General features: G+C 28.2%; 1 protein-coding gene across 1 annotated transcript in view; it reads left to right on the top strand.

Moving 5' to 3' along the window:
- The window catches only part of LOC107440160 (uncharacterized), a 137565-nt gene that overhangs the window by 57592 nt on the left and 53263 nt on the right, over positions 1-26710 (top strand). Inside the window, exon 2 of the mRNA XM_016053000.4 lies at positions 13981-14195. Within this exon, the coding sequence (XP_015908486.1) occupies positions 13981-14195 (215 nt within the window). The remainder of the gene's footprint in view (positions 1-13980; positions 14196-26710) is intronic.

Genomic DNA, 26710 nt, shown 5'->3' with positions numbered 1-26710 from the left:
CTTTAGAATCTGAAAACTTGTTTCTAGTTTTTACTTATAGGTTTTGGGAAACGGTTCTTCCATATGCTTATTTTTTCGATAACTAATTTATGAAAAATATTATTTATTATTTATATTGCTTTATTACAGTGCTGTGTTTACAATCAGTAGTTAAACAGTGGTTATTGGTTATCCGTGGACATTCAACGTGTTTCCTGTTTTTTTACGTGCAGTTTTCTGCGTGTAGACAGGAGTTTCCATAATTTAGAGAGGATGTAAATGCTTTTTCCAGTTTTAAAATTTTTAAATACTATGATAAAAATTTTTAAAATTCATGTTTACTATGAATATAGCCTTCAATTTAGAATATGGAAAGTTGTTTCCAGTTTATTATGTGTGGTTTTTAGGAAACTATCTGTGCATATGGTTGTCTCTTTAATAACCAATTTATGAAAAAATATATTCATTTTGTGCATATTGATTCATTACAGTCTCTTGTTTACTATCAGTGATAAAACAGTTGATATTAGAAGACTTGCAAGTCGTTTACAGTTTTTTACACTTGTGGGTTTTGGTAAATAATCGGCTCATATGATCATTTTCCTAATAATTAATTTGTGAAAACAAAACTTTTTACTTGGAATAATTTAACACAGTATTTATAGCTTTCTATCAAAATTAAAATCCCTTAAAATTTTAAAAAAAACTTTGCTTACCATGTTATTTTTAGTCACAAAACAATTTTAATAAGCTAAATTAAATAAGGCTTCTTTTTCGGATCTAAATTCTTGTTTCTAAATCATGAAATGAAACAATTTATAAAAAATATATTCTTTTTTGCTTATACTGATTTATTGCAGAGTTTCGTTTACTATCAGTAGTAAAACAGTGATTGCAAGAAGACTTTTAAGTTTTTTCCAGTATTTTTACGCGTAGTTTTTTGTAAATCGTCGTTAATTTGTTGATTTCTTTACTAATTAATTTATGAAAAAACATTCTATCTTATTTAGATTAATTTCATACAGTATTTTGCTTTCTATCATTATTAAAATTCGCATTTGTTTACTGTCGTTATTTTTGGTCGTGAAACAATTTCAATAGGCTAAATTAAACAAGGTTTCTTTTTCGGGATCAAAATTCTTGTTTCTAAATCCTGAAACGATGTATTCAGTGTTTTCTGCTTCATTGAGTCTAATGTATTCAACAGGGCTCTCTTGCAGTTATCATTTCTTTGTGAATAGAGGATAATTTATTTAAATTTGAAACAGTAGAATTGTCTGTGGAGTTGTAAGTTTCGTCAGAAAATAGTTTTAAAGTGTACGTTCAGTTTATTGAATTTCGTTTACACTTCTTTTCGCGTAATTACTTTCAAATTTCAAACTCATTTTAATTAGAGTTCCAATCATTTTGAGAGGATTTCAAGTTTTTTATAAAGTTTTAAAATTTTTAAGCACCAAGAATTTTTCTTCTTCTTTTTTTTTTCAAGACGATTGTGGGGAATGGTTTCTTATTTAATAACCAATTTAAGAAAATAATAATAATCTTTTATCTTGACTTTGAAAAAAAAAATGAACTTAATTCAACACATTGGCAAAATGGGAAATCATTTATTATTTGCGTGTTTCGGCTCAAGCCAATTTTATTAAAATAAAATTTTTTAATGCTTTTCTATAGGTTTTGAATATGAATTCAATTCAACATTATCAAAAAACTGTGAACTGTTTGCAATCTCTGAGATTCTGTCCAAACCAATTTTATTAAAAATGACCAATTGAACTTTATTTTTTCTACTTTTTCTCGGTAAATATAAATTTAGATCAACATTTTGAAAAAGGAAGTGAATTGTTCACTATGTTTAGCATCTTACTCACAATGTCATCATATTATTTCATATAGATTTATATTTTAAATATAAAATTCTACCAATAGTTTGAAAGATAATAGTTTGTTGACAATATTTTTGTTTGGTCTCAAAACAACTTTAATAGATTAGATTAATTACGGCTTCTATTTTTGGGAGATCAAAAATCTAGTTTCTAAGTCATTTTTACACAGAAACGAAACGTGTTCTCAGTGCTGTTTGCTTCACTGAGTCTACTGTAATCAGCAGGCATCCTTTACAGTCATACTCTCTGTGGAACTCAAAGATAATTTATTTACATTTAAAACTGTAGAATTGTCTGTGGAATTATAAGTTTGAAAGTTTAGCCAGAAAATAGTTTTAAAGTGTAAGCTCTTTTTATTTAATTTTGTATTATCTTTTTTGGTGCAAGTAGTTTTATATTTCCAACTAAAGTTTCAATCATTTAGAAAGGATTTAAAAAAAAATTTCTTAAGTTTTAAGATATATAAATACTGTAATAAAAATTTATTAAATAGTTTTTTAGAATCTTATAAATTGTCCCTACTTTTTAACATGCAGTTTTCGTGAATTCGTCGGCACAAGTGATAGTAAATGCGAAGTTAATTCAGCACTAAGCATACCTCGGGAATAATTTAATATTTTTATTTTTATGCTAATATTCAAACCAATTTTATTAACAATTTCACTTTTTTTTACTCGTACCTTGATATACTGAATATGAATTTATTCACCATTATAAATCTTTGAATTTTTTATCATTTTTGAAATTGTGCTAAATTCCATGTCATTCAAAATAACGAATTTTATTTTTATTTTATTTTTATCCATTAAATATATATTTAATGGACCTCGCTCTGAGAATGATTCTTTTTCCATTTTGCGGAGGAAACTATAGATCAAAGTCAACCAACCGCTCATCATCGGTATGCCAGCATATCTGGTAAAGTTTTGTAGTTTGACAAGTTTTCTTGCAGTTTAGAAGTTTAGCAGCATCTCCACAATGCTTTGTAGACTCAAAATCGACCTTTGACAAGTTTTCTTGCAGTTTAGAAGTTTAGCAGCATCTCCACAATGCTTTGTAGACTCAAAAGCGACCAAAGTCATGAGATTTGAAAATGGACTGAAAGCTTTTCCACCTTGCTCAAACTTCTACATCCCAGCTTCATCCTGGGACTGTTCAAAAATACTGTAGAGGATCTATTCATAAAAACACCAATGGTTGCCTCAAATTTAATGAAAAAAATTCACAGTTTCAGGAACAAAGTCCAGATATATTTACAAATATGGGGTGCCACCTTCACATTCTGATATTATTTCACTTATCTTGATAGTATTTAATTTTATAACCATTGTTGAACAGCCGAACCAATTTCGCGTTAAAGGTTACCAAACTTCATCTCCGCAGCCTTGTAATTTTCAACCTAATCCAGAAGAAAAGGGAAGTCCTGGATCAAGTGTTAGGAGAAATTTGCCTATATGGAGGACCTTTTGATAAAACTAATTCCTATTTGCGTTACCTGTAAAGGAAACCACGAAAACTTCCACGTTTAGTCTGGCAGCAAGGGGACTCTAACCAATGATCCATCAACCGCTGAGGATATTTTTCGTCATCCTTGTGGTCCGTGTGAGCCGGGTGCGGAATTCTTATCGACCAGCTGTCGATAGAGATTCGAACCCGGGTCTCCTAGTTGAGAGGCGAGCTCTCTATCCTCTGAGCCAGTAAATATCAATTTAATTCAACATTTTGGAAAAACAGTGGTTTGTTTACTATTGCTGTGTTTAGTCTAAAAACGACTACAATAGGCCAGATAAGATTAGACTTCTTTTTTTCAGGAATCAAAAACCTTGAACTCGAAAAAAACGTGAACTTAATGCGTTTTTTCTTTTCCTAAAGATGCATATATATTCTTCAGGACTCCTTTATAAGTCTCATAATTTCTTTTTAAAGTGCAGGTAGTTGATTTATGATTGAAAAAGTATAATTCTCTATGAAAATTTACGTTTTACCATACAATAGTGTCAAAGAAAGGTCTCCTTTTATTAAGTTTTGTGCTCATAATCTCTCATGTAAGTAATTTTAGATTTTAATTTTTTTAAATAGCGATTGAATAAAAGTATTGAAAATTTTTCATGAAATTTTAAAATATTTAAATATCATTGAAATGTTAACAAATATTTTCTCTGCTTATTATCTACCATCTAAAACATGAAAATTGTTTCTTTTCTTCATGCAAATTTTTATTAAACGGTTTGTTCAAATGGTTAGATATTTCATAACTGATTTACAAACAATCTTAATCCATAAGAGATTAGTTTAATTCTACTTCTTGAAGAATACTGTACTGTTTACCACCTTTGATTTCAAGCTCAAAGTGATAAATTTAATCAATGTGAAATATAGTAAAGACGCCCGGTGGCTGAGTGGTAGGGCTTCACGATCCCTTGCCGCAGGTCCTGAGTTCGATCCTCGGGACGGGAAAGGTTGACTCAGACTTTCATCCTTTCAGTGGGTTGATAAATGAGCATCAAGCATGCTTGGGAACTAAACACTGGGGGTTTCGCGCTCGGCTGACCACCCAACTGGAACATCTGCTTCTGCACCCCAGAGTCCAAGGTAAAGAAAACTGAGACGGGCACAGTTGGCCCTGTACCGTCTGTCGCGCCACTGAGTTTAGTTATTTTTTTAAATATAGTGAAGACAATATAAATTAAACATTATAAAAAAACAACAACAGTGAACTATGTACTAACTTTGTTTTTGTACATAAAATACTTTAGTCTACCTTGATCTGGTAAGCATAAATTTAATTAAAAATCACGAAAAAATAATGAACTGATAATTACATCTGTGAATAAGTTCAAAAATTTACGTTTAAGATAATCAATTTAAAAATGCCACAAAATCCAGAAAGTCTTTAAAATTCATTTTATCTTATTCAATTCATTCATTCAATTCATTTTATTCAATTCATTATATTCTTATTTTTTCATTCTTTGTTTTCTTTTTTAATACCAATTTATACTTTTTGAACAAAAAAGAAATATATATAACATCTGTATAAAGAAAACGCGGATTTTGAATTTCTCTCCAAAATCGCATTTTTTAATTGTGAATTACGAGAATGTCAGTTCATTTCAATTTCTTTTAAGAAACTAAGATACTCTGTTTTCTGATCATCCCACTCACCAACCACCATGATTAACATGATTAATTCACATTCATCATTTCTAAAATTCAATATTTTCAGCAAAAAATAAAGAAATTTTTGTTTATTAAATAGATTACTATTTTAGTTTTAAGTAACAAACATTTGTTAGTAATTGTATCGAAATTAAACATTACCTGAGTTTGAAAAATATTTAAATGCATTTGAAAACAAAATTAACTTAAGAATATAAATTGTGCGACAAAATAAGAAGAAATTAAAGTCAAATAATTTTACTCGTTAATAGGAAATCATTATTATAGTTGAAATTGAAAGCGGTTTTAACTTTTTACTGAATAAAGCTTTTTATATTTTTAAAAATTTCAGTATAAATGTTTGGATTTGTATCTATTTATTATTTTTAAATTATCATTATTATTTTTTTTTAATTTAAACTGTTATGACATAATTTTTTTTGTATTAAAGAAGATTTACAAAAATAAAATTTCTTTACTACGCATTTTGCAATTTGAAATTTTTTCTTAATATTCTTCTTTTTTTAAGACTGGGAAGTAATTTCATTTATTTCTGTTCAACTCATGTCTCGACAAATATTTTTTTCCTTGCTATTTTATTTACACAAAACCCAGTTATTACCATTATCTGAATTGTAAAATTTGAAATAATAAAAATGCTCTGAAAATCCCATTATAAAAACGCACTGCATCGCTGATTCGTCAAAATGAAAAATATTTCTGTTTATCAAAGGAATGCCATAAATAGCATTAAGATTGAGTATAAAAGCTATTTTCTTTAAATAAAATATCACATGCTGAAAGGTTAAATAAATTTATTTTTCTTCGTGGAACTGGAATGAGAAGATTGACTCTAGAGGATATTTTATTTTCCAAATAAAGGTGAGCTTTATTTGATTTCCGAAATTCAAAAATGCAATATCAGTTTTTCAGGATCTGCTGACTTTTATTTACTCTTTGACTAATAAATGTAGCTGTTAAAGTATGGACAAACTGACATGAATAACAGGAACTGTTTCCTCAAGGACATGAAATCTTTTAAGATTAAATTCTTAATTATGAAATAGTAGAAACAGTTGTAAAATAGTATTCTTAAGAAATTTAACATATACTGGTATTATACAAGTATATCTGTATTTTATGAGAACATGGATATTGAAACAATTCAAGTCTGTTCACCTCATTTTGCGATAGATATCCGTTATTTTTACAATGCAATTTCTGTTATTGGTATTATCTACTTTGCAAAAATTATAATATTCTCCATAATTCCCATTATAAGAATACGGAAAAAAATTCCATAATATAATTCATGTCTATTCACCTCATTTTGCGACAGATATCCGTTATTTTTACAATGCAATTTCTGTTATTGGTATTATCTACTTTGCAAAAATTATAATATTCTCCATAATTCCCATTATAAGAATACGGAAAAAAATTCCATAATATAATTCATGTCTATTCACCTCATTTTGTGACAGATATCCGTTATTTTTACAATGCAATTTCTGTTATTGGTATTATCTACTTTGCAAAAATTATAATATTCTCCATAATTCCCATTATAAGAATACGGAAAAAAATTCCATAATATAATTCATGTCTATTCACCTCATTTTGCGACAGATATCCGTTATTTTTCCAATGCAATTTCTGTTATTGGTATTGTCTACTTTGTAAAAACTATAATAGTCTCTCTAATTCCCATTATAAAAATACGGAAAGAAATTCCATGATATAATTCATGTCTGTTCACCCCATTTTGTGACAGATATCCGTTATTTTTACAATGCAATTTCTGTTATTGGTATTATCTACTTTGCAAAAATTAAAATATTCTCCATAATTCCCATTATAAGAATACGGAAAAAAATTCCATAATATAATTCATGTCTATTCACCACATTTTGCGACAGATATCCGTTATTTTTCCAATGCAATTTCTGTTATTGATATTATCTACTTTGTAAAAATTATAATATTCTCCACAATTCCCATTATAAGAATACGGAAAGAAATTCCATGATATAATTCATGTCTGTTTTCCTCATTTTGTGACAGATATCCGTTATTTTTCTAATGCAATTTCTGTTACTTATATTATCTACTTTGTAAAAATTATTATAATCTCGATAATTCCCATTGTAAAAATACGGAAAAAAATTTCCTTATACTTTACTGTAATCTAATGGCATTTCTGGTTTATAAAAGAAGAAGGAAAAAACATAATTCTGGTATTAAAAACCAATGTATACAGTATTTAAAACATTTATTAGGTAATTTTTCCTTTGATATGAAAAAATTTAAAACAGAAAATTTGGCTTTCAAAATCAATAATTCCTATTACTGCACAGTTAGTCAAGATTACATACAAAACTAAAACGAAAATAAGACTAAAAAAATGCTTTTTCTGTCGTGCTCTAAGGTATCACGCTAAAATTACCAAATTTCACCATATTTTTCCAAATTTTATCACTTATTATGCAACCATAAATTTAGTTTTAACAAAATTATTACCAACGTGCTTCAATAAAAATCACCGAGCTTGTTAGTGTTCTCATAAGCCGCGAAACACAATAAATTCGTTACATTTCACCGTATTCTGGTTGTTTCGGGCACGTTTTTTTCCTCAGTAACCGAATTGATTCGTCAAAAATTAAAAAAAAAACTCTTTCTTTCTCTAAATAGTGCCATAAATAGTGTTAAGATTGAATATGCAATTAAAAGAAAAAAAATTGCCGAAAATTTCACATTCTTCTTAAAAATGAAAGGGAAGATTGACACAAGAAGATACTTTTTTAAATTAAAAAGATGAGCTTTATTTTATTTCAAAAATTTAAAATCGCAATATCAGTCTTTCAGACTTTGAAGTCTTTTATTTGTTTTTTATTAATAAATATAACTGTAAAAATAAAATTCAATTATTATGAACAAACAAAAACTGTTTCTTTAGGGATATAAAATTTGAGAGGATAAAATTTAAAGTAAAATAGTATCAGATTTATTTCTGGAAAAATTTTAACGCTTACGAGTTTGGTTAAAAAATCTATATTTTTTTTTGCTGAAAATACGGACGGTAATTTTATTTCTCACTGTTTATCCAATTTTATGACCATTTACTTTTTAGCTTACTACGTAAATAAGAGATATTGACATATTTCTTTGGTATAAAAATTTAATTTAGAAATGAATATGCTTTCCGTTATAAAAACTGATTTTTAGACGAACTGATTTGTGCACTGATTTTTAGACGAAAATTATAATTATTTTTATTTGTCAAAATAATGCTATATGGCAAAGAAAAAATATAAAAAATATTTCCTCTAAATTATTCAGGTTTCTCCGAAAAAATAAATAAATTCTTTTTGCATAAAAATGAACGAAAAAATTGATTCAAGAAGACATTTTATTTTCAAAATAAAGGTGAACTCTATTTGATTTTATAAATTCAAGAATGCAATATCAGTCTCACTGGTTTCGATGTTCCATATTTTCTAATAAAATAGTCGTGGAAATGAAAAAAAATAAAAGCCAGACTGCTGTAAGAAAGCGGAAGAGATTCCTTTTAAAACGTAAAATTTGGCTAGTTTCAATTTAAATATAACTATTTGCAGTTGTTTAAGAAACATTTCCCTTGCTGTAAGGTATGAATAAAATCCACTGTTTCTTTTTATGCACGCACATCACTTTTTTATGATTTACAAACAATTTTAATCTCTACCAAAACCAAATTATTATTTTTATTTAAATATATTTTTTTAATCTTCAAAATGCATGTTATTTTATTTTCTACTCCATTCTGCTGAAATTATATATATTTATTGGAATATGACGAAATTGATGAAAAATTATGCTCCTAAATTTAATATACACTGAGAAGAAAGTATGGTCAAAACTACTAAGACATGGTATAATTTTTCATTGTCCTGGTTCAACTGAAACTCCAAAAAGCTGGGTAACTTTTACCAAAGCGTTTTGGTAACGTTTTGTTTTAATTTGTCAATAACAAATGGTTTTATAATGTGTGTTAAATTTTAGTAAACGTAGTTGCATTTGGTTATTTTGTAATGATACATTAGATCATGGCGTGGAAAGAATTTATTCGGTTAAATTTTCCTTTCCGTTTTGTATTTTTCAATAAATGTGTGAAAATAAAAACTATAATTTTGAAAATCAGCATTTCCGGTAAACAGTTACCACGCGAACGGAAAAAATATTATCAAATGAATGATTAAAATACCGTATATTTCGGTGTTTATTTGGTTTTTGGTTTTGGTATCTGGAAAAAAAAAACATATAGAATTATGCTTCGCTTTCCAGAAATGTTATTACTGTACTGTATTTTTACGAATTTTTTTTATCTCCCTATTAACATTATAGAGATAGACATTATAGTTATAAGACAAGTATTATATCATCATAGTGGTAAGACAAATTTCCTAAAGGGATTAGGTTTGCACGAAACTATTTAATATTGCTTTTAAACAGATTATTCGTAAGCTTTCGTCATTTCTTTTATATAAAAATCATATTAAGGTCTAGACAACTGCCAATGCTTATGTAAAAAACAACTTAGAAAAGACTTTATTGACTTTGTAGTAATCGGGACATTTTCAATCTAAATCACTCTTAAAATATGCTTTTTCAGCTTTGAAACTGTCGTTATATTACTTAAGCTCTACAAATATTGAAAACTCTGTTTTTCTGAGTGTCCATCACGCGAAAAATTTTTAAACCCACATAAATTAATTTAATTAGATTTGTGTTGAAACATAACATCACTTCCTTGAACTACAATTTATCATATATTACAATTTATCAGACGTTCCTACCTATTTAATGTATGTTCAATCATGTAAAATAAATAGATAAACAGTGAAATGCCCCCTTTAAAATGAATAAAAATAACATGGTACATATGTACTTACTAAACTTAGGAACTAGTATCCTTTTCTTCATATTTTTTAAAAGCTGTTTGCACTTTTGAGGAAAAATTGTCTCTAAAATGCATTATCTGTTTTCCTGGCAATTTATCTCATAAGTTCATTGACATAAAATTTAATTTAACATTTTTTTAGATTAAATGGCAAGTTTCAGAAAATTTACCAACTTAACCTTATTTCTGTTTCCATAATTTTCAGAACCTCCCTAATGCACATTCATAGTTTTCACATTCAACTTTTACGCATTTTATAGAAGAATTTTTCTCTTTAGAGTAGCAACAAAAAAATTTTTTTGGTTTTCTGATTAATAAATATAATTTAGATTGACTTTGACTACCATGGTTTGTAAAGATTACAAACATATGAACAGGATACACCAAACATTCGAATGACAATCTCTGAGAAGTGAAAAATGCATCAGGGTTATAAAGACTTGGAATATAATATGAAGTCATAAACCACGTTAAAAGTATAAAAATCGAAAAGCGCACTCTGAATCTGAATTTAGAGTCGGGTGAGGTTTCCTGTTCATACTAAGAACTTATATGCAAATCGATTTTAAGCACAGAGAATCTTTTGTAACTGTTGGGCTCAAATCAAGTACCGGAAATATTTTAACTGCTATTATAGATATTGTTATGACATCAATGTGTGCCATTTTAAATAACTCTTATATTAATTAGTCAAAAAAATATTTTTGTGGTTAGTTAGTTTGTAGTACACGGAAACAAAATTCTAGCATATTGATTGCACTGCATGGTAATAACATTTATAGAAAAAAAACATTATTAAAACAAAAATTCACAGTATTTAAATCATTCATTTGGTGATTGTTTTCGTTCATATAGTAACGGTTCACCAAAAATTTTGGTTTTCAAAATTATCCTTCTTATTACCACACTTGAGGTAAAAAATATAAAACTAAAAACTAAATTTAACTGAATATATTCCATGCTCTAATGCTTTGTTACTTTACTCAGTTTTTCTCAGAAAGCTCACAAATCTTTTGATATAACAGCGTGATATCTTAACTTTAAATACATGGCATTTATCTTACCATAATTTATAACAGAAGTGTCAGTTCATCCACTAAAACTATTTCCAAATTCTGAACTACTGAATGATGTATCATAAAAGGAGCAATAATTTCAAAAATCGAAATATAAACTAAAGAAATGCACATTATTTTCTCATTTTGCTCTATTCATGCGACTTATATCTCATTAAGACTCTATTCTAGATTAAGAATTGTTTAAATCTAGCATTACATTTCCTGTCACCGGTACCGAGATAAGTGAAAAGCAATTTTCTGTCGCCGAGCTTTTATATACTTTCCCCGTGCAAAGTTCTGGCAGAAAGCAAAGCAGGTTGTTTAATTATATTTAGATTATCATTATGTTCTACATGAAGGTTTTGGAGAGGTTGTAATTAACTCTCAGCTGACAGCTTATTTTGAGATTACGGTTTTCTAAGGGATTTTCACTTGATAGAACTATCAAATCGACTATTTTGTCGTTTTCTGTAGGAATATTTCAGGTACTGCAAGAATCCCTTAGTCGCATATGATTCTTAAGCTATCTTAATTTGACATTTTATCCTATTATAAATACATTTCAACTTTCATTGCTAAAGTCAGAAAGCAATTATTATATACTATTTTTACAGAGAAGCCAAAGTATATAAGTGTGGTAAAACGGATGATAGATATAGCAGGTAGATCCTAATAGGATAAAGAATGGATATCAAGTGATTTCAAGATAATTTTATTATCTAAATAATATGTTCCATGTTAAAAACAGTTGACGTCAAATTACTGAATAAATTATTTTCGTTATTTACTTTTATGTAAGAATAAGTCATGGGTAAAAGATTTCTTATTTTCATAAAACACTTAAGCTTTATCCCATTAATTTTTATTTAAGTAATCTTTACAAGTTCAACCTACTAATCAAAAATCATTTATCATATGAAGAGCATAAAATATATAAAAGATATGTAATGGACAAAAAGCAGTTAGAAGCAATGAAGGAAAGAATGGGTATTAAAATATATCAGATTTATCTGAATAGAAGGTATTATTTTAAGTGGATACAAATCCTTAGGAAAATTTGCCATATTTCCGGTTATAAAAAATACCATAGGATATCCCTGTGGGGTTTGCATATGGCAAAATTTTACCATTGGAATTTTGTCATGCATCTACTCAGGGGATTATTTGTACATAGAGAGTAACAGTGAGCATTTGGAGTTTCTCACAGGAATGATTAAGCAACATGAATGAATATAATAATATAGATTCAGATGAGAGATAAACTAATAAAGCAGATGAGAAAAGACAATTACGTAAAAAAAGGACAATGCATTCGGTAAATTCAAATCATGAGGATAACAATTAATTAATTAACGATAAACTAAATATTTTGTAACAATAATCCATGTACAGTGCAATGTAAAAGTATGAAATATCGCATTATTTAACTTTAAATTTGGGACTGCGATAGCATACTTATAAAAACTTTCAAGATATTTAAAAATGTTTTTTAAATGGTACAATCAAAGCACAACTGGTGAAAACAAAATTTGGGTTGCTACAAAGGTTGAAATTGAATTTCGGGAGATATTCTGTTAGCAATGCTCTTGGATTAACTACGTCAAGAAAACGTAATAATGCCTTAAATTTCAAAACAATAAAACTTTCGACTAACCAGAATGTACTTTGAGTCTTAAACGTATCTATAATTTTAAGGGTAGCATGTATTGTAAGAATTAGTGCAAGGTTAACGGGAACGAGTGTTTCTGATCCTTACCAGTGGTCACCAAGCACCACATCATTTCACTAAGACATTAAAAAAATTTGACTTCTTTCTGAGCATCTGGTTGGCTCTTGGGTTCAGAAAGCAATGCTCTTGTATTAACTATGGTAGAAATATGTAATTCTGCTTTAAACTTTAGAATATTAAATTTTCGATTAGCCAGAACGTATTTGGAGTTTCAAACTATTCGAAAATTTTAAAGGCACCTGATATTGGCTCCATATTTAAGAAAAGAAACAATTCATTTCCATTTTGTTTTATATTTATAAAAGTTTTGAGATAGTGTAAATTATGTTATTGCCAATTAATCACTTATAATTTAAGCAAGTTATCAATACTTAGTTACAAATATTGTATAGTATGTATATCATTACATTCCGTTTCAGTTAAATTGATTGAATGTTTATCTCTGTGAATTTATTTATCTAAATTTTTGCGTCGCACTGTAAGCAAAATTTCTGCATATTTTATTATTTGACTTCTAACTTTTATTTATAAACAATTATTGTTAAATATTCAAAGGCAATTTCCTTTTTGAAATTATTTATCTTACAATAATTGTTTAAGTGTAAATGAAATCAGTGAAACGAATACAGTAATAAAAAATATCTGTAACTTCAAAATTGCGTATAAAGTGAGCAATATAAATAATACGTTCGACATCAAGTACAAATCATATCAAATTTCTGAATATTTTTATACATTGATTATTTAGTAAAAGAATAAATAGTGACTTAAATTCGAATCGACTAAAGCCGAATTAACTGACTGTACTGATTCAAATCATTTACATAATAGCGGTTTGAATAATCATAAACATTTCTCCATTTCATTTAAATCCAGGTTCATAGAGGTAGTTAATGGTTAGTTGTTTTGAATTAAAGGTTAATTTTATTCGTCATCTTTAACATTTTACCCACTGACGTCGATTTAAATTCCATTTTCAAATTGAACTAAATAGTTCGAATTACCTAAATAAACGTAACAAACGAATGATTTCCTCAAATATATTTTAGTGCTTTATGAAATTTAAAAACTTGATTTAAACTCAATTCTATACTTTTCAGATATAAATTTCTTAGTAAAGTACATTTCATTGAATATTCCAGAAAAGTAGAATATTTCTATTCGAAAATATCTTTTAGACGTTACTCTTTGGAAATTCCTCTTTCCATAACTTTTCATTCCTCTTTTCAGTTGGTGTTGTCCTTCCGGCTATTCGAATGCTGATGATGGATGTACCCAGTCCCACAACACAAGGGGAATCGGTTGAATTGATATGCAGTTACCAATTGGATGAAGACAAGTTGTACTCGGTGAAATGGTACAAAGACGATGTTGAGTTTTATAGATATGTCCCGAATGACTGGCCTCCTGGTCAATTTCTACCCATACAAGGAGTTAAAGTTGATGTAAGTTTTATTCTTGAAATATCTGCTGCATATTTTCAGAAACCAATGGAGCAGAGAAGTCACTTGATTTTGTCAAGGGATCTCTTTGCCTTTCAGTTGATTTTGAAGATTTTTAATGTGCAAAGCTTTAGTAAACTTAATATAAAATTAATTTTAATTAATACTATGTATCCAAACATCTTCTTTAAGTTTCTGAGAACAAATCATGTAGGTTTTAGTTATTAAAAACTTTTTGAAGTCATAGACGGAAAAGAGACAATTGTCACTTATTTAGAAGGTTTATAGCACTTAAAGTTCCAATTCTTTCACTAATATTGATTTTAATGGAAGTAATAAATATGCACACATTCAATGTGTCTCAACCAAATTTACGTGTTTTATTTATATTGATAAAAGCTCTTTGAAAGTTAAAAGCGCAATGACAAAAGCTTACTTGGTTTCTAAGGTTTATAATATTTAAGGCTCCTATTCTGTTAGTTATATTAATTTTAATAAACAAAAAAGATTCAAACACGTCCATTGAATTGTAATAACTAAACATGCATTTTTAAATTGTTTAAATCTATTGAATCTAATTGTTTGAGTATTGTTTGAATTAAAATTGTTTGAATTGTTTGAATCTAATTGTTTGAGTATGGGTGGCAAATACAAAAATTTATTTGGTTTTGAAGGTTTATAATATTCAAAACTTCGAGTCTCTCAATAATAGTAATTTTAACAAGTACAATAGATTCAAACATATTCATTAAATTGTTATAACCAAAATACACTTTTAAACTTATGGAATCTGTTTGAAAGCTTAGACGAAAAAGAAAAAACTCTAACTTGATTTTGAAGGTAAATAATATTCATAGCTCCAATGCTTTTAACATTATTAATTTTAATCAATGCGATAGAATAATACAAATCAATACAAAACGTCTTGATTTAAACATCGTAACTAAATATATATATGTTTTATCATTAGAAGCTCTTTGAAAGTATAGGCAATGAAGAGAAAAACTTATTGGGTTTTGAAAGTTTATAGAATGCAAATCAATAATAACTGTTATTAATTTGAATAATACCATAACTTTTAATAGAATCAAATTTATTAAAATCTATTAATTCAAGCAAATTTAAATTGTAATAAGGGAATATACATTTTTAATTAATTTGGTATTCTTTGAAAGCAAGGATGGCCAATAGTAAAGCATCTTTTGTTTCGAAGGTTTAAAATATTGAAAGCTCCAACATTTTTAACATGATTAATTTTAATGAATACTATATATCAACATTTTTATTGAAATTTGATGATCAGATAAACGTTAAGAAACAATTAAAAGCTCTTTAGTAGTAAAATACTTAAATTTAAAGCAATTTTAAAGATTGATTATTTTATATACATTTCCAACATTATGCTGTTGGTCTCTAAGAGTTTTCCTTATGAAGAGCTATCCTTAGCCTCTATAATCGGCATTTATCTGTTGATTACCATACTTTTAGTTAGTTTATTAAATACTTCAAACGAATTTGAAGTTGGTACGAGTTATAAATAATGGTTGAAAACATTGGTCACAGCGTAAAAGTGAAACATGCTTCATATGTAGATAGTTTCCATGTAAAAATTTTATCTAGCCTTTCACACTAATGCAGCTTCTAAAAAACGCAAGGGTTTTGTATTTACTGAAACATTTTCAGAAATATGGCTCAATTAAAAAAAATTACTTGAACTTTCAACAGCTATCCTAAACACTTCATTATTACTCTTTGGATCATGCAAATTATAATACCCCACAAATATCAGGGGTCACAAATTCTCAAAAAAATAAATATATAAATAATTAAATAAAATAACTGAGCGATGTTCACTCACAGACTATGTGGTTTTGTGTCTGATTTTGTCTGATATTCCTTCATGGAGGATTAATACCATCTGTACATCTTTAAACTAGACACATTAAAAACAATACTGCTGAACACAAAATGTACACTGAATCTCTAAAATTTTGAAGGAATAGCATAACTCTCCTTCTATACTCATGTGTTACTTCTTGATACACTTACTGTAAAGGTACAACATATATCTCTCTTATATGTTGCGTATATTTAACATATATGTAAAAAATATATGTCTTTTATTTTGTATCTGTGTACCTTTTACATATGTATTTAAGTGATGCTATGTATTTATGTTTCCGACACCTTTGCATATTGATACTTAGATCCATTTTCAAAACCAACATACTGCACTGACAAAAGATGGACATAACTTAACCCAACAGTAATAAATAACTGTTAAATCACAACAATTATAAGATCGTAAATAGTTCCAAAAAAACTTTGTTTTATGAGATATAAGATCTTATAATAATGATGAAATACTAGTAACATAACCTTAATATCAGCTGTAAATCAAATTATAGATGTAAACCACATCAGATGATACGACAACTTCAAATTTTCTTTTAATGTTTCGCACATAATCCATATTAACCGTAAACAGTCGCGAGCTATCTTCTGGAAATTTGTGTCCTAAGTCTAAATCCATGTTGCAACTTAAAGTATCGAATGACAACGGCTGCTGAAAATGGATGCCGGAAATGAAGTGCATGAAAATTATGCCCATGGAACAAAAACTATCTGTGAACGTACCAAAAATTCAGCGCTGCGTACTTCTGCCTAGTGTACCACTGATAAACAGCTTTGCTGTTGTAAAGGTACAGCGCTGCAAATTTTAAGCCTTTCAGTGGATAAAGACCTTTTTTTTTGTAACTTGTGACGTCAAAAGGTGGAAAAAGGCCCGATTTTTAAGCCTTCATTCTCCTAGCCTGCTTTCAATCATTGCCGGGCGAAGACAACTTCGAATCAAGTGGCGTGTCAAGTCAAGTGGCATTCAGGCGTGTGATGATTTCCTTTTGCGTCATGTAGTAATTTTTTGGTAATCCTTAGCTGGCTCTTAACATCAGGAAAAGTGTAAAATTGATAATCCTTTTTTCAAGCTTATGACATCAGAAGATTGCTTTTCGACGCCTTTTTCCAGTTAGATTCTGTTTAATCTTCGCTGGCTCCATTGATGTTAATCATGAAAATGGCGGAAAATGTTCTTATCAGAAAACTAATTGAGAACTCAAAAGACATTTGCGATCTAACTACTTTTAGAAAATGTGAAAAGTTACTCAAAAGTAGCATTGATTGGGCTCGCAAATAATAAGGAAAATAAATATTTATTGAATAAAACAATTTCCAATTAGACGGAAACAATTTTGACAAATTGTTCAATATTGTTGTATAGTGTTTAAATTTCATGAGAACTCAAAGGGTGAGATAATTTTCTTATTCACGCTATAATATATAGTTAAAAATCATTACTTGGTTTCTAGTATTATTTACTTAAACAGAATCTCCATTTTCGTTGACGGAAAATCTCCAAAAACAAAATCCTACCTAAACTATTAGCACTTGTTAAGCTGATAAGATTTTTTTATTTTATTTCCAATGAGCTGCACAATCGGTCTTGCCGATAAGCAGACCTAGTGCGTTCTTCAGAGGTGGTATCCACTCTTTCAGGACCACCACAATGAGTGAGATACCGTTGGTCATGTTAATTTGGACGTCCAGTTTCCACACTAGATGGCAGCACCGAGACTCTATTTGGATTCTAAAGTGCACTAGGAATTCCGGAAATGCCAAGAGCCAATAAGGCACTCCAGGGATCTTTTACATGCCGCATAATCATACGACATGGCAGCTGAGGATTTTCTGCATCCTGAAAATCCGGTGTCTGGGCCGGGGATCGAACCCGCAAACTTGGGCTCAGAAGGCCAACGACAAACCAACTGCGCCACCCAGCCGCTATGCTGATAAGATAATTAAATACATTTTTATTTTCACAAGTTCTAAGTTTTGTATTTAGTTCTAAGTTTTACATTTAGTTCAAAGTTCATAATCGAAATTGCACCTAATGCTTATTTTTAGAATTTTAAATTAACGTTTAACAACACATGTTGTTCCTAATGGGAAAAATAAGTACCATTTTTGCCTATAAAGATATTTGAGCAAATTTGTTCTTTCAATAGCATTTAAATTCACTCGCGTCTTAGCTTAATGGTTTACATCATTAGTATAGTATTTTATTTTCCACCAAACTGCATTCAAATGAGTTTTTTAGAGGAAAAAAAATTCCATAGCGAAAAATATTTAATAATCGATTAAATTTCTTTAATAGTTGGTTTCACTCAAAAGGAAATAATTTGCCTAAAATAACTCTTTATTGATTTCAGAGACGTACTTATATACTAACCATTACAAATGCATATAAATCTTAAATCTTTAAATTTTACTTCAAAGCAATCGGTTTTATTTACCCGAAAACTAATTTTTACGCGAAGAACTATATTTTAAATTAGTTCTGAACTATTACTCAAATGAATTCTGGAATTTAATGTTTTTCCTCGAACTTTAAAAAACTCGTTAAGGTAATAATAAAAAACGCGATTCCATTAAATGCTTTCGTCTATAGAAATCGAATTCTTTTCGCACTCTTCTAGGAAATAACATATTTTCGGTCGAAGTCAATGAGTCATTACGAACTTAGATTTCAGCGGTATAATGGTTTTAAGCCTTTCGAAAGTCCATTAAGATGGTTTCGGCAATTAAATCTTCGTTCTCGAAAACTTGTTAATTAGATTGACACCTAGTGTCGATTTCATTTCAGAATATAACTTTTTTTAATGGAAAATATTTTTTTTTTCACATTTAACTTTTACTTTAGATGGAAATATTTTAAAATCTGTCTGTCTTAAATGCTAAATTATAATTTATATAAACTAATTAATATAAATTTTTATTTTAGATGGAAATATTTTAAAATCTGTATGTCTTAAATGCTAATTTATAATTTATATAAACTAACTTACATAAACTTTTATTTTAGATGGAAATATTTTAAAATCAGTATGTCTTAAATGCTAATTTATAATTTATAAACTGACTTATATAAATTTTTATTTTAGATGGAAAAATTTCAAAATCTGTATGTCTTAAATGTTAATTTATAATTTATATAAACTAAGATCAAGATATCTTTTGATTAAGATATAATATTTTTTATGATAATTATACAGGTGAACAAGTTTAAACTTTGTAAAATGAAACGCGCTTTATAAATAAATGTTTGAATTTATAATTTTTTTTAAAAAAAGTAAATGTATTTTTAGAAAAACAATTTATATTAGTTGGTTTTTTTAAATCATTTGCTGCAAAATAAAATTTATTTATATTTAAATACGAGATGCTGTGTAAGGTTCTGCTCAAAAGTTTCTTAAAGTTTAATTTTGTTAAATTTTGTAAAATGAAACGCGCTTTATAAATAGATGTTTGAATTTATAATTTCCTTTTAAGAAATTTAAATGTTTTTTGGAAAAATAATTTATATAAATTCATTTTTTTTAAAAATAATTTTTAAAGAAATAAATTTTTTTATATCTGAATACGAAATGTTGAGCAAGGTTCTTCTCAAAAGTTTAATTTTGTAAAATGAAGCACGCTTTATAAATATATGTTTCAATTTATAACTTTTTTTTAAAAAAAATAAATGTTTTTAGAAAAATAATTTATGTAAATTCGTTTCTTTAATTCATTTGCTAAAAAATTAAGTTTATTTATATTTAAATACGAAATGTTGTACAAGGTTCAATTAAAAATTTTCTTAAAATTTAATTTGTTTTCTGTAAGTTAATAATTTTACAAAAGATACAGTTGTATGACATTAGTAAAATGAGCAACAAAGCTGTGTGAGAATTTTGGCATTATAAAAATCAAATATAATTAGACTTTGCATATATGATGTAATCTTTTCTTTAAGTGGATGACTAACTTATTGTGGATTAATATCTATCTGCAAATCACATTGTTATGAATTTTCTTATTGAGTGAATAAGGCAATATTATGACGAATTTATTAAAACTATGCCAAATGCTTTTAGAGAGATTATGCCGCATATTTTTCATCACAAAATAGGCTAAATGAAAATAGACGCTGCAAATAAGTGAATCTTTTTATATCAAATTAGTTGGTTTACAATAAATCCTATAAGAATATGAAACAAATTGAATCTCTCAAAATTGTATTAAAGTAACTAGCCAATGCAAAGTTGTTGTTTGCTTTAGATATCTCCAAACAACTTTTTTCTGATTCTTGAATATTTTAACTATATTATTGTAATGCTCATTTTTTATGAATATGTAATTTTATGTTTCAAAGTCGAAGTTTAAAAAAACTAGTTTAACAAACAAAACAAAATTAAAGATATCAGTAAAATTAATATATTGAATTTATAATTATTAAATCTCTAAGCTTAGTGACATAGTTTTTCTGTTTATACGCCTAGAGATATTTTTAAAGGTATATGACTGTTTCTCTATAAATTGTGAATTTTAAAAAATCTAAAAAGGTTTCGGAAAAAAAGATGTAATTTCATGTTTTTAAATTTATTGGGTTTACTCTCATTAATAAGCAGATTTTATAAATTGATTATGGGAGTGCGCATTATTCGTAAAATCCATTTTTAACGTATTACGGTAATTTTACGGTCTTACGGTAATTCTTAATATAAGAATTTGATTTTGCGGTAATTTTTAATATAAAAATTAATTTAAAGCAGATGTTTTGTTCCTTTACATGTTCCGGTAAAAAGTAATTGTACGCTAAAATGTACCGGCCCCTGAGTGCGTGCACTTCTTACTGTAAATTCATTCGGAATTTTTTACAGGGTATAAATAAGTTTTGGGTTAACAGAAAAAAATACACATTAAAATAAACCAATTATCTCATAAATTAAATGGAGACTGCTTCGTCTGTTATTTGATTCAAGAACTTGGAAATCTCCAAAAATCATATGAATTATAAACTGATGAAATCAGCAAGCCTTGTTTTTCAACTGTTCAAAGTTGTTATCATTTAAAAAGTCAACCTTGATTGCATATTTGTTACGTTTAATGAGATTCTAAGCAAATTAATAGCTCGCACATTTTCTTTGAATTCAATATTACTGCCTTAAGACTATATAAATTTATTCGAAATACAAATTCTCTAACCCGTTCCTTTCAAATTAAGCAAAAGCTCACTGATATCCTCCCCCCCCTCCATAATTTACTCCAAAGCAGCGACAAAAGATTATCCATTACATATTTACCAAACTTAGTAGACATAGTGACAAAGTTCGTTACGTCTGCGTCTAAACTTCTCAAAGTCCAGCTTAACAATCTTAGCTCAACATTTAAGTTACCATCAACCTTTAAAATGGAAAACTTCATGAACTGTATTTAAAGAACGCTCTGACGATCTCCCCAGAGCCGAAGAGTCAGTCTCTCGCGAAAATCCAGTTATTAACTTCGTCTTGGTCAGTGCACAAACACCCCTCTCATAGGCCCCTCACCCCCCTGACACCTCTGTAACCACTCCCTCAAACTAAAGCATCGCATCGTAATTAAATTCAACGACACCGGTGCCTTCTACTATCCACGTCATATTCAAAATTAATTATACCAGAGACAGTACTGCTTTCGGTTCGGCGAGTACTGTTTTAATATCTGATACGTCGACATTTGGTTGATAAAGCATTTGGCGCTTAATTGCCGTCCCATTTTTTCAACTTACAGAAGTGAGATAATATGCTATTCCTTTTTTTTTCTCATTTTTTTAATTGCTGCAAAAGCAATTATGTTCCGTTTTGATTTCTTCTTATGAAAAATATTTTTTTGTAAAAATTAATGATAAAACATCTTTTTTACGTAACATATTAAACAAAGAATGATCTTTAATAATACTTTAAAAATTTATCATTTGTATGATAGTAATCAGAAAAAGTTTATGTAAAAATGTAGTAATTTCAAGTAGCTTTAGAATCCATAGGGATTTGAATGAAAAAAATTTCCCTAAACAACGCAGAATGTTCCCTAGTTAAAGCCAGGTGTAAAAGTAAATGCGCGTAAAAAGTAAAGTACCAGTGCGGTTTGACATTTTTCGAAGGAGAATCGGTATGGCAAATATCAATAATGCTAAACCCGATCTTTTTAGATGTACCTTTTCTAAGAAACTATTTATATCATTTTGAATTTTTTTGGGGGGAATATATCAGTTGTATGCTGTGTTAATGTTTTAGCGTTAACAGGAATACTTTATGAGTTATGAAAAATTTTTGCTCAAAAATGATGAAACCTTTAAAAAAAATTAACAGTTCTTAGTTTTTTTTAAATTTTAAAAAAAAATTCTACCAAACATATATTTACATTTGTCACAGAGTAAACAATATATATGTAAATACTTTGTGAAAAAAAACTTAAGTAATATCTGGTTTGAATGCTGAGAAAAGGAACATAAAAAATAGTTAGTTTTAGCATTATTGGTATCTGCCCTACCGACTAACCTTAAAGTGTTGTACTGATGTTCTAATGAGAAGCTATTTTAAATATCTCAGATTATAACACACAGACTCTTTCTGCAAGGCCTCAATTCAATTCTTATTTAATGATGTTTGAGAAAATTAAGTAATTACGTCAACAAAACAATGATCATTCTACAAATAAGAATAAAGTGCTAAAAAAATACCCTGAAAGGAAAAAGAAAAGAATTAGCCTGAAATTTCTTTGTAAATCAAACTATAGCAATATGATAACATTAAGGAGAATTCAATCTAGACTTAATTGAACAGCATCGGATAGAAATTAGGAATCATAAAATTGTTTAAAACAATTGACAGATATTTTTAAAATATTTTAAAATATATCTTTATTGCACAAACAAAATATGCATACATAATTTTTTTTTAATGGTAAATTTTTGTTTCAGTGTAACGAACTTTTGTTTGCATAACATAGTAGCAATTTATTGACGATTGGATAGTAGCAATTAATTTATATTCTGAGTTTGGCAACATTGTTGTTTTCAGAGGCAAAATTAATTCATGAATGATGTGAATGTGAGTTTGGTGTTAAATTTTAGGATTAGAGGTGTTTAGATTTAACGCAAATGAAAGCCCGATTTCGTGTCAACTTGAGACAAAGTCTTCATTCAGATATTTATTTGGATTGTTCATCAACACATTTGGAAAGATATTTCACCACTGTTTTTAAAATATACAGTACATCAAAAAAAAAAAAAGTACGTACCACTCTGCGTAACTTTTGTTCTAATAATCAGATCATCACGTTCTATGACTCAATCTTATTGGTTTGAAGAGATGACCAAGCTGATTAACATTGCAGACGATATTTTAGGTTGCAAAATCAGGAACAAAAACATACTTTCTCTGAGAAAAAGTGCCTTTTATTTCAACGAATTTGGATATCTGACCCCCAAAATATAGGGTTTATCCGCAATCCGGGAAATATGGTCAGGAAAGCGACTCTAAGTTTGGACCCCTTAATGTTAATTTTACTTTTTACGTATTTCAAAATTTTTTAAGAACTTTCTTAACGAATGTAACAAGCAAAGTTTGCACACAATTATAAATAATTTTTTTCAATGATAATTTCATATAAAAATAAATGTTAGCAAATATTTATTATTTTTTTATTATTTTATTCAATAATAATCGAACTACTAAATTTTGCTAAAATTCTTATGTCATTTTATGGTATGTAATTTTGTATGAAAAAATACAAAATGTTTTCAAAATTGAATGAACAGTTCCTGATAAATCGAATTTTAAATATTCGACTTTTTTAAAATTTCATTTCTCAGGAACTATTCAGCCGATTTTGCCAAGTTTTATATTTTGCCCAGTAAAGTTACGCACTTCAAAATGGCGTAAAAAATGTTATATCTTACAATTCAAAAATATTTGGACTATTATTGAATAAAACAATAAATATTTACCAACATTTAATTTCGCACAGAATCATCTTTGGTAAAAGAATTTTATAATTGTGTGCAAAGAATTTTAAATTCGCCAAAAAAGTTCCCGAAATATGGCGAAATACGCAAAAAGTAAAATTAACATTAAGGGGTCTAAACTTCGGACCTCTCTCCTAACTAAGGGGGCCATATTTTCTATCCCTAATAGCTTAAGGGTCAGAAATCTGAATTCGTTGAAGAAAATGAATGTTTATTCAGAGAAAGTGCATTTTTGTTTCTGATTTCCTTACTTAAAATATCGTCTGCCCTAATTAATTGGTATATTAGAAACCACCCCCTCGAGCGAACTATTAAGTTTGATCTTTAGGACCTGAAGATCCGATCAAAAGTTATTTAGGGTGGTTCTTTTTTTGACACACTGAAAATTGCACAAAATGAAAACTGGACATCCCTGAATAACTTTTGATCGAATGATTGGATTTTCACGCTCAAGGACTCAATCGTAATACTTCGTGAAGGTTACCTCAAATATTTTAATTAGTTAGTGCAAACGACGTTTTGAATAGCAAAATCAGGCACAACAATGCACTTTCTTCGAATAAATATTCACCTTTTTACGGATTTGAGATTTCTCACTCTCAAAATATATTAGATGTAGCCGCAATATCGTCCAATTGCTTGGTTAGGAGAGCAAACAAAAGTGTGAATCTTTTAATGTTAGTTCCACTGTATCGCGTATTCCGCTATATCTTAAGAGTTTTTTTAGTGAATGGAAAATAAAATTCCACACAATTATAAAATTCGCTTATACAAACATAATTTCATGTAAAAATTAACTTTAATAATTTTGTTTATTACTTTATGCAAGAGTAGTATAAAAAATTTAAACTGTAAGGTATACAAATTCTTACATCATTTAAACGAGTTTAATTTTATAGGACAAAATATAAAATTTGAATAGAATCATCGATAGAATAGTTTCTGAGAAATCGATTTTTAAATATATGACTTTTTCAAAATTCAATCTCTATATTTTCAAGATTGTGACTACCTCATATTTTTTGAGAGTGAGGGAAACAAAAAAGGCATGTTTATTCAGAGAAGGAATGTTTTTTCCCAGATTTCGTAACATACAATATTGTAACACCAATCAATTAACTAGTTTGAGGTCACACATTTGAATCATTATGACTGAGTCACAGTACTTGTAAATCTGGGAAAATTCCTTTTTTCCCGCACTCTACATGCTACAATGCAGTTCAGTTTGAATGTAGAGTTTATTTTTGAATGAAAGAAAAACCCGCATTCGACACAACTTTTTCAAACTTAATGACATTAGGACCTTAAAATAGCAAGAAAGCACGATAGAATATGATAAAAATCATGATCCTGTCATAAAACTCTATTTCTTAACATGAATATTGTCTTCACTAATTAATTAACGAATTTGACGTCACCTCTTCTAACTATTATGATTGAGTCGTAGTGCTTGAAAATCTGATCATTACGGGATCAAAAGTTATTATGGGTAATTTGCATTTATTTATTTTTTTGCACTTTAGATGCTAAATGTAGTTTGGTTTAAATGTAGAGTTTATTTCTGAATAAAAAAAAACAATATCGTTCGACTCAACTTCCTCAAACTTTATGGTATAACAAACTTAAAATAACAAGAACACTTCATAGAATGCGATAAAAATCGTGATCTTTGTAGTAAATAAAAGTAACAATGCTATTTTATGATTTTACATGCAAGGGGAATTGTATATCATTCGCTCGACTCTTGGTAGGCCATTTCTAATAAATTTTAGTTATTGTTCGCTGGAGCGAGCTTTTCATCATTCCGTACGCTTTAAAAACTTATCATCTTGATTATGTATTGATTAAAGTTTAAACAAAATCCCTATGCAAGAAGGTACTATTTTTATTTTTTAGTATAAAATACTCTTCTATATCAGTAACATGTTGGTGGTGTTTTGGTTTTTGCTGGAGATATTTCAAATTGTTTTAAGTCAACTTTGTTTATCTAAGGTTACAATGATTATATACATGAATTACAATGATCATATGGTTCTTAAATTATATATATGAGCTGTGTGTTTGAGAAGGAAGAATATATATTGCCCTGACTGCTTGTTAAAAAAATAAAATAATAACAATAATTGGATTGAGGTTAATTTTCGGGGACCTGGTATTAGTAATTGAGCGGCGAACTTATAAACTTCTTCTGCCTTTAGCTGGATTGTTCTCAAGTATTGAACTCAATCGGTTTCCAATTGTTTAGAATATTTCATACTTTACTATTTGATTGAAAATGGTATTAGTCATCTCAACAATTTAAGTTATTTAAAACTGGACAGTATGAAGATATATGTAAGAAAAGCTCGATATATATCTTATGATGATCTTAATTGGTGTAAATATTTGAAAAATACTTGTTTAAGTAGACATTCAATAGTTTTTTAAATACTCTAGAGATCATGAAATTTTGAATCGCCATCTCTGGAGAGATTTTAATGGCCATTTTTTTTTCTTTTGTAAAATTCTTGGATGAATTCAGAATTTACGGGTTACCATCTCTGAAGAGTTTAAATTTATCAATTTTCTTTGTTAGCTTTGTAAAAGCAATATCATGACTAGAAATAATTTATTTCTGTTGGGAACGTCCGATGATTAT

This window comes from Parasteatoda tepidariorum, chromosome 8 (genome assembly GCF_982258835.1).
Source record: "Parasteatoda tepidariorum strain Cologne lab strain chromosome 8, Ptep-v5.0, whole genome shotgun sequence".
Classification (NCBI taxonomy): domain Eukaryota; kingdom Metazoa; phylum Arthropoda; class Arachnida; order Araneae; family Theridiidae; genus Parasteatoda; species Parasteatoda tepidariorum.
The sequence above is the reverse complement of the archived record's forward strand: the minus strand, read 5'-3'. Positions and strand labels throughout refer to the sequence as shown.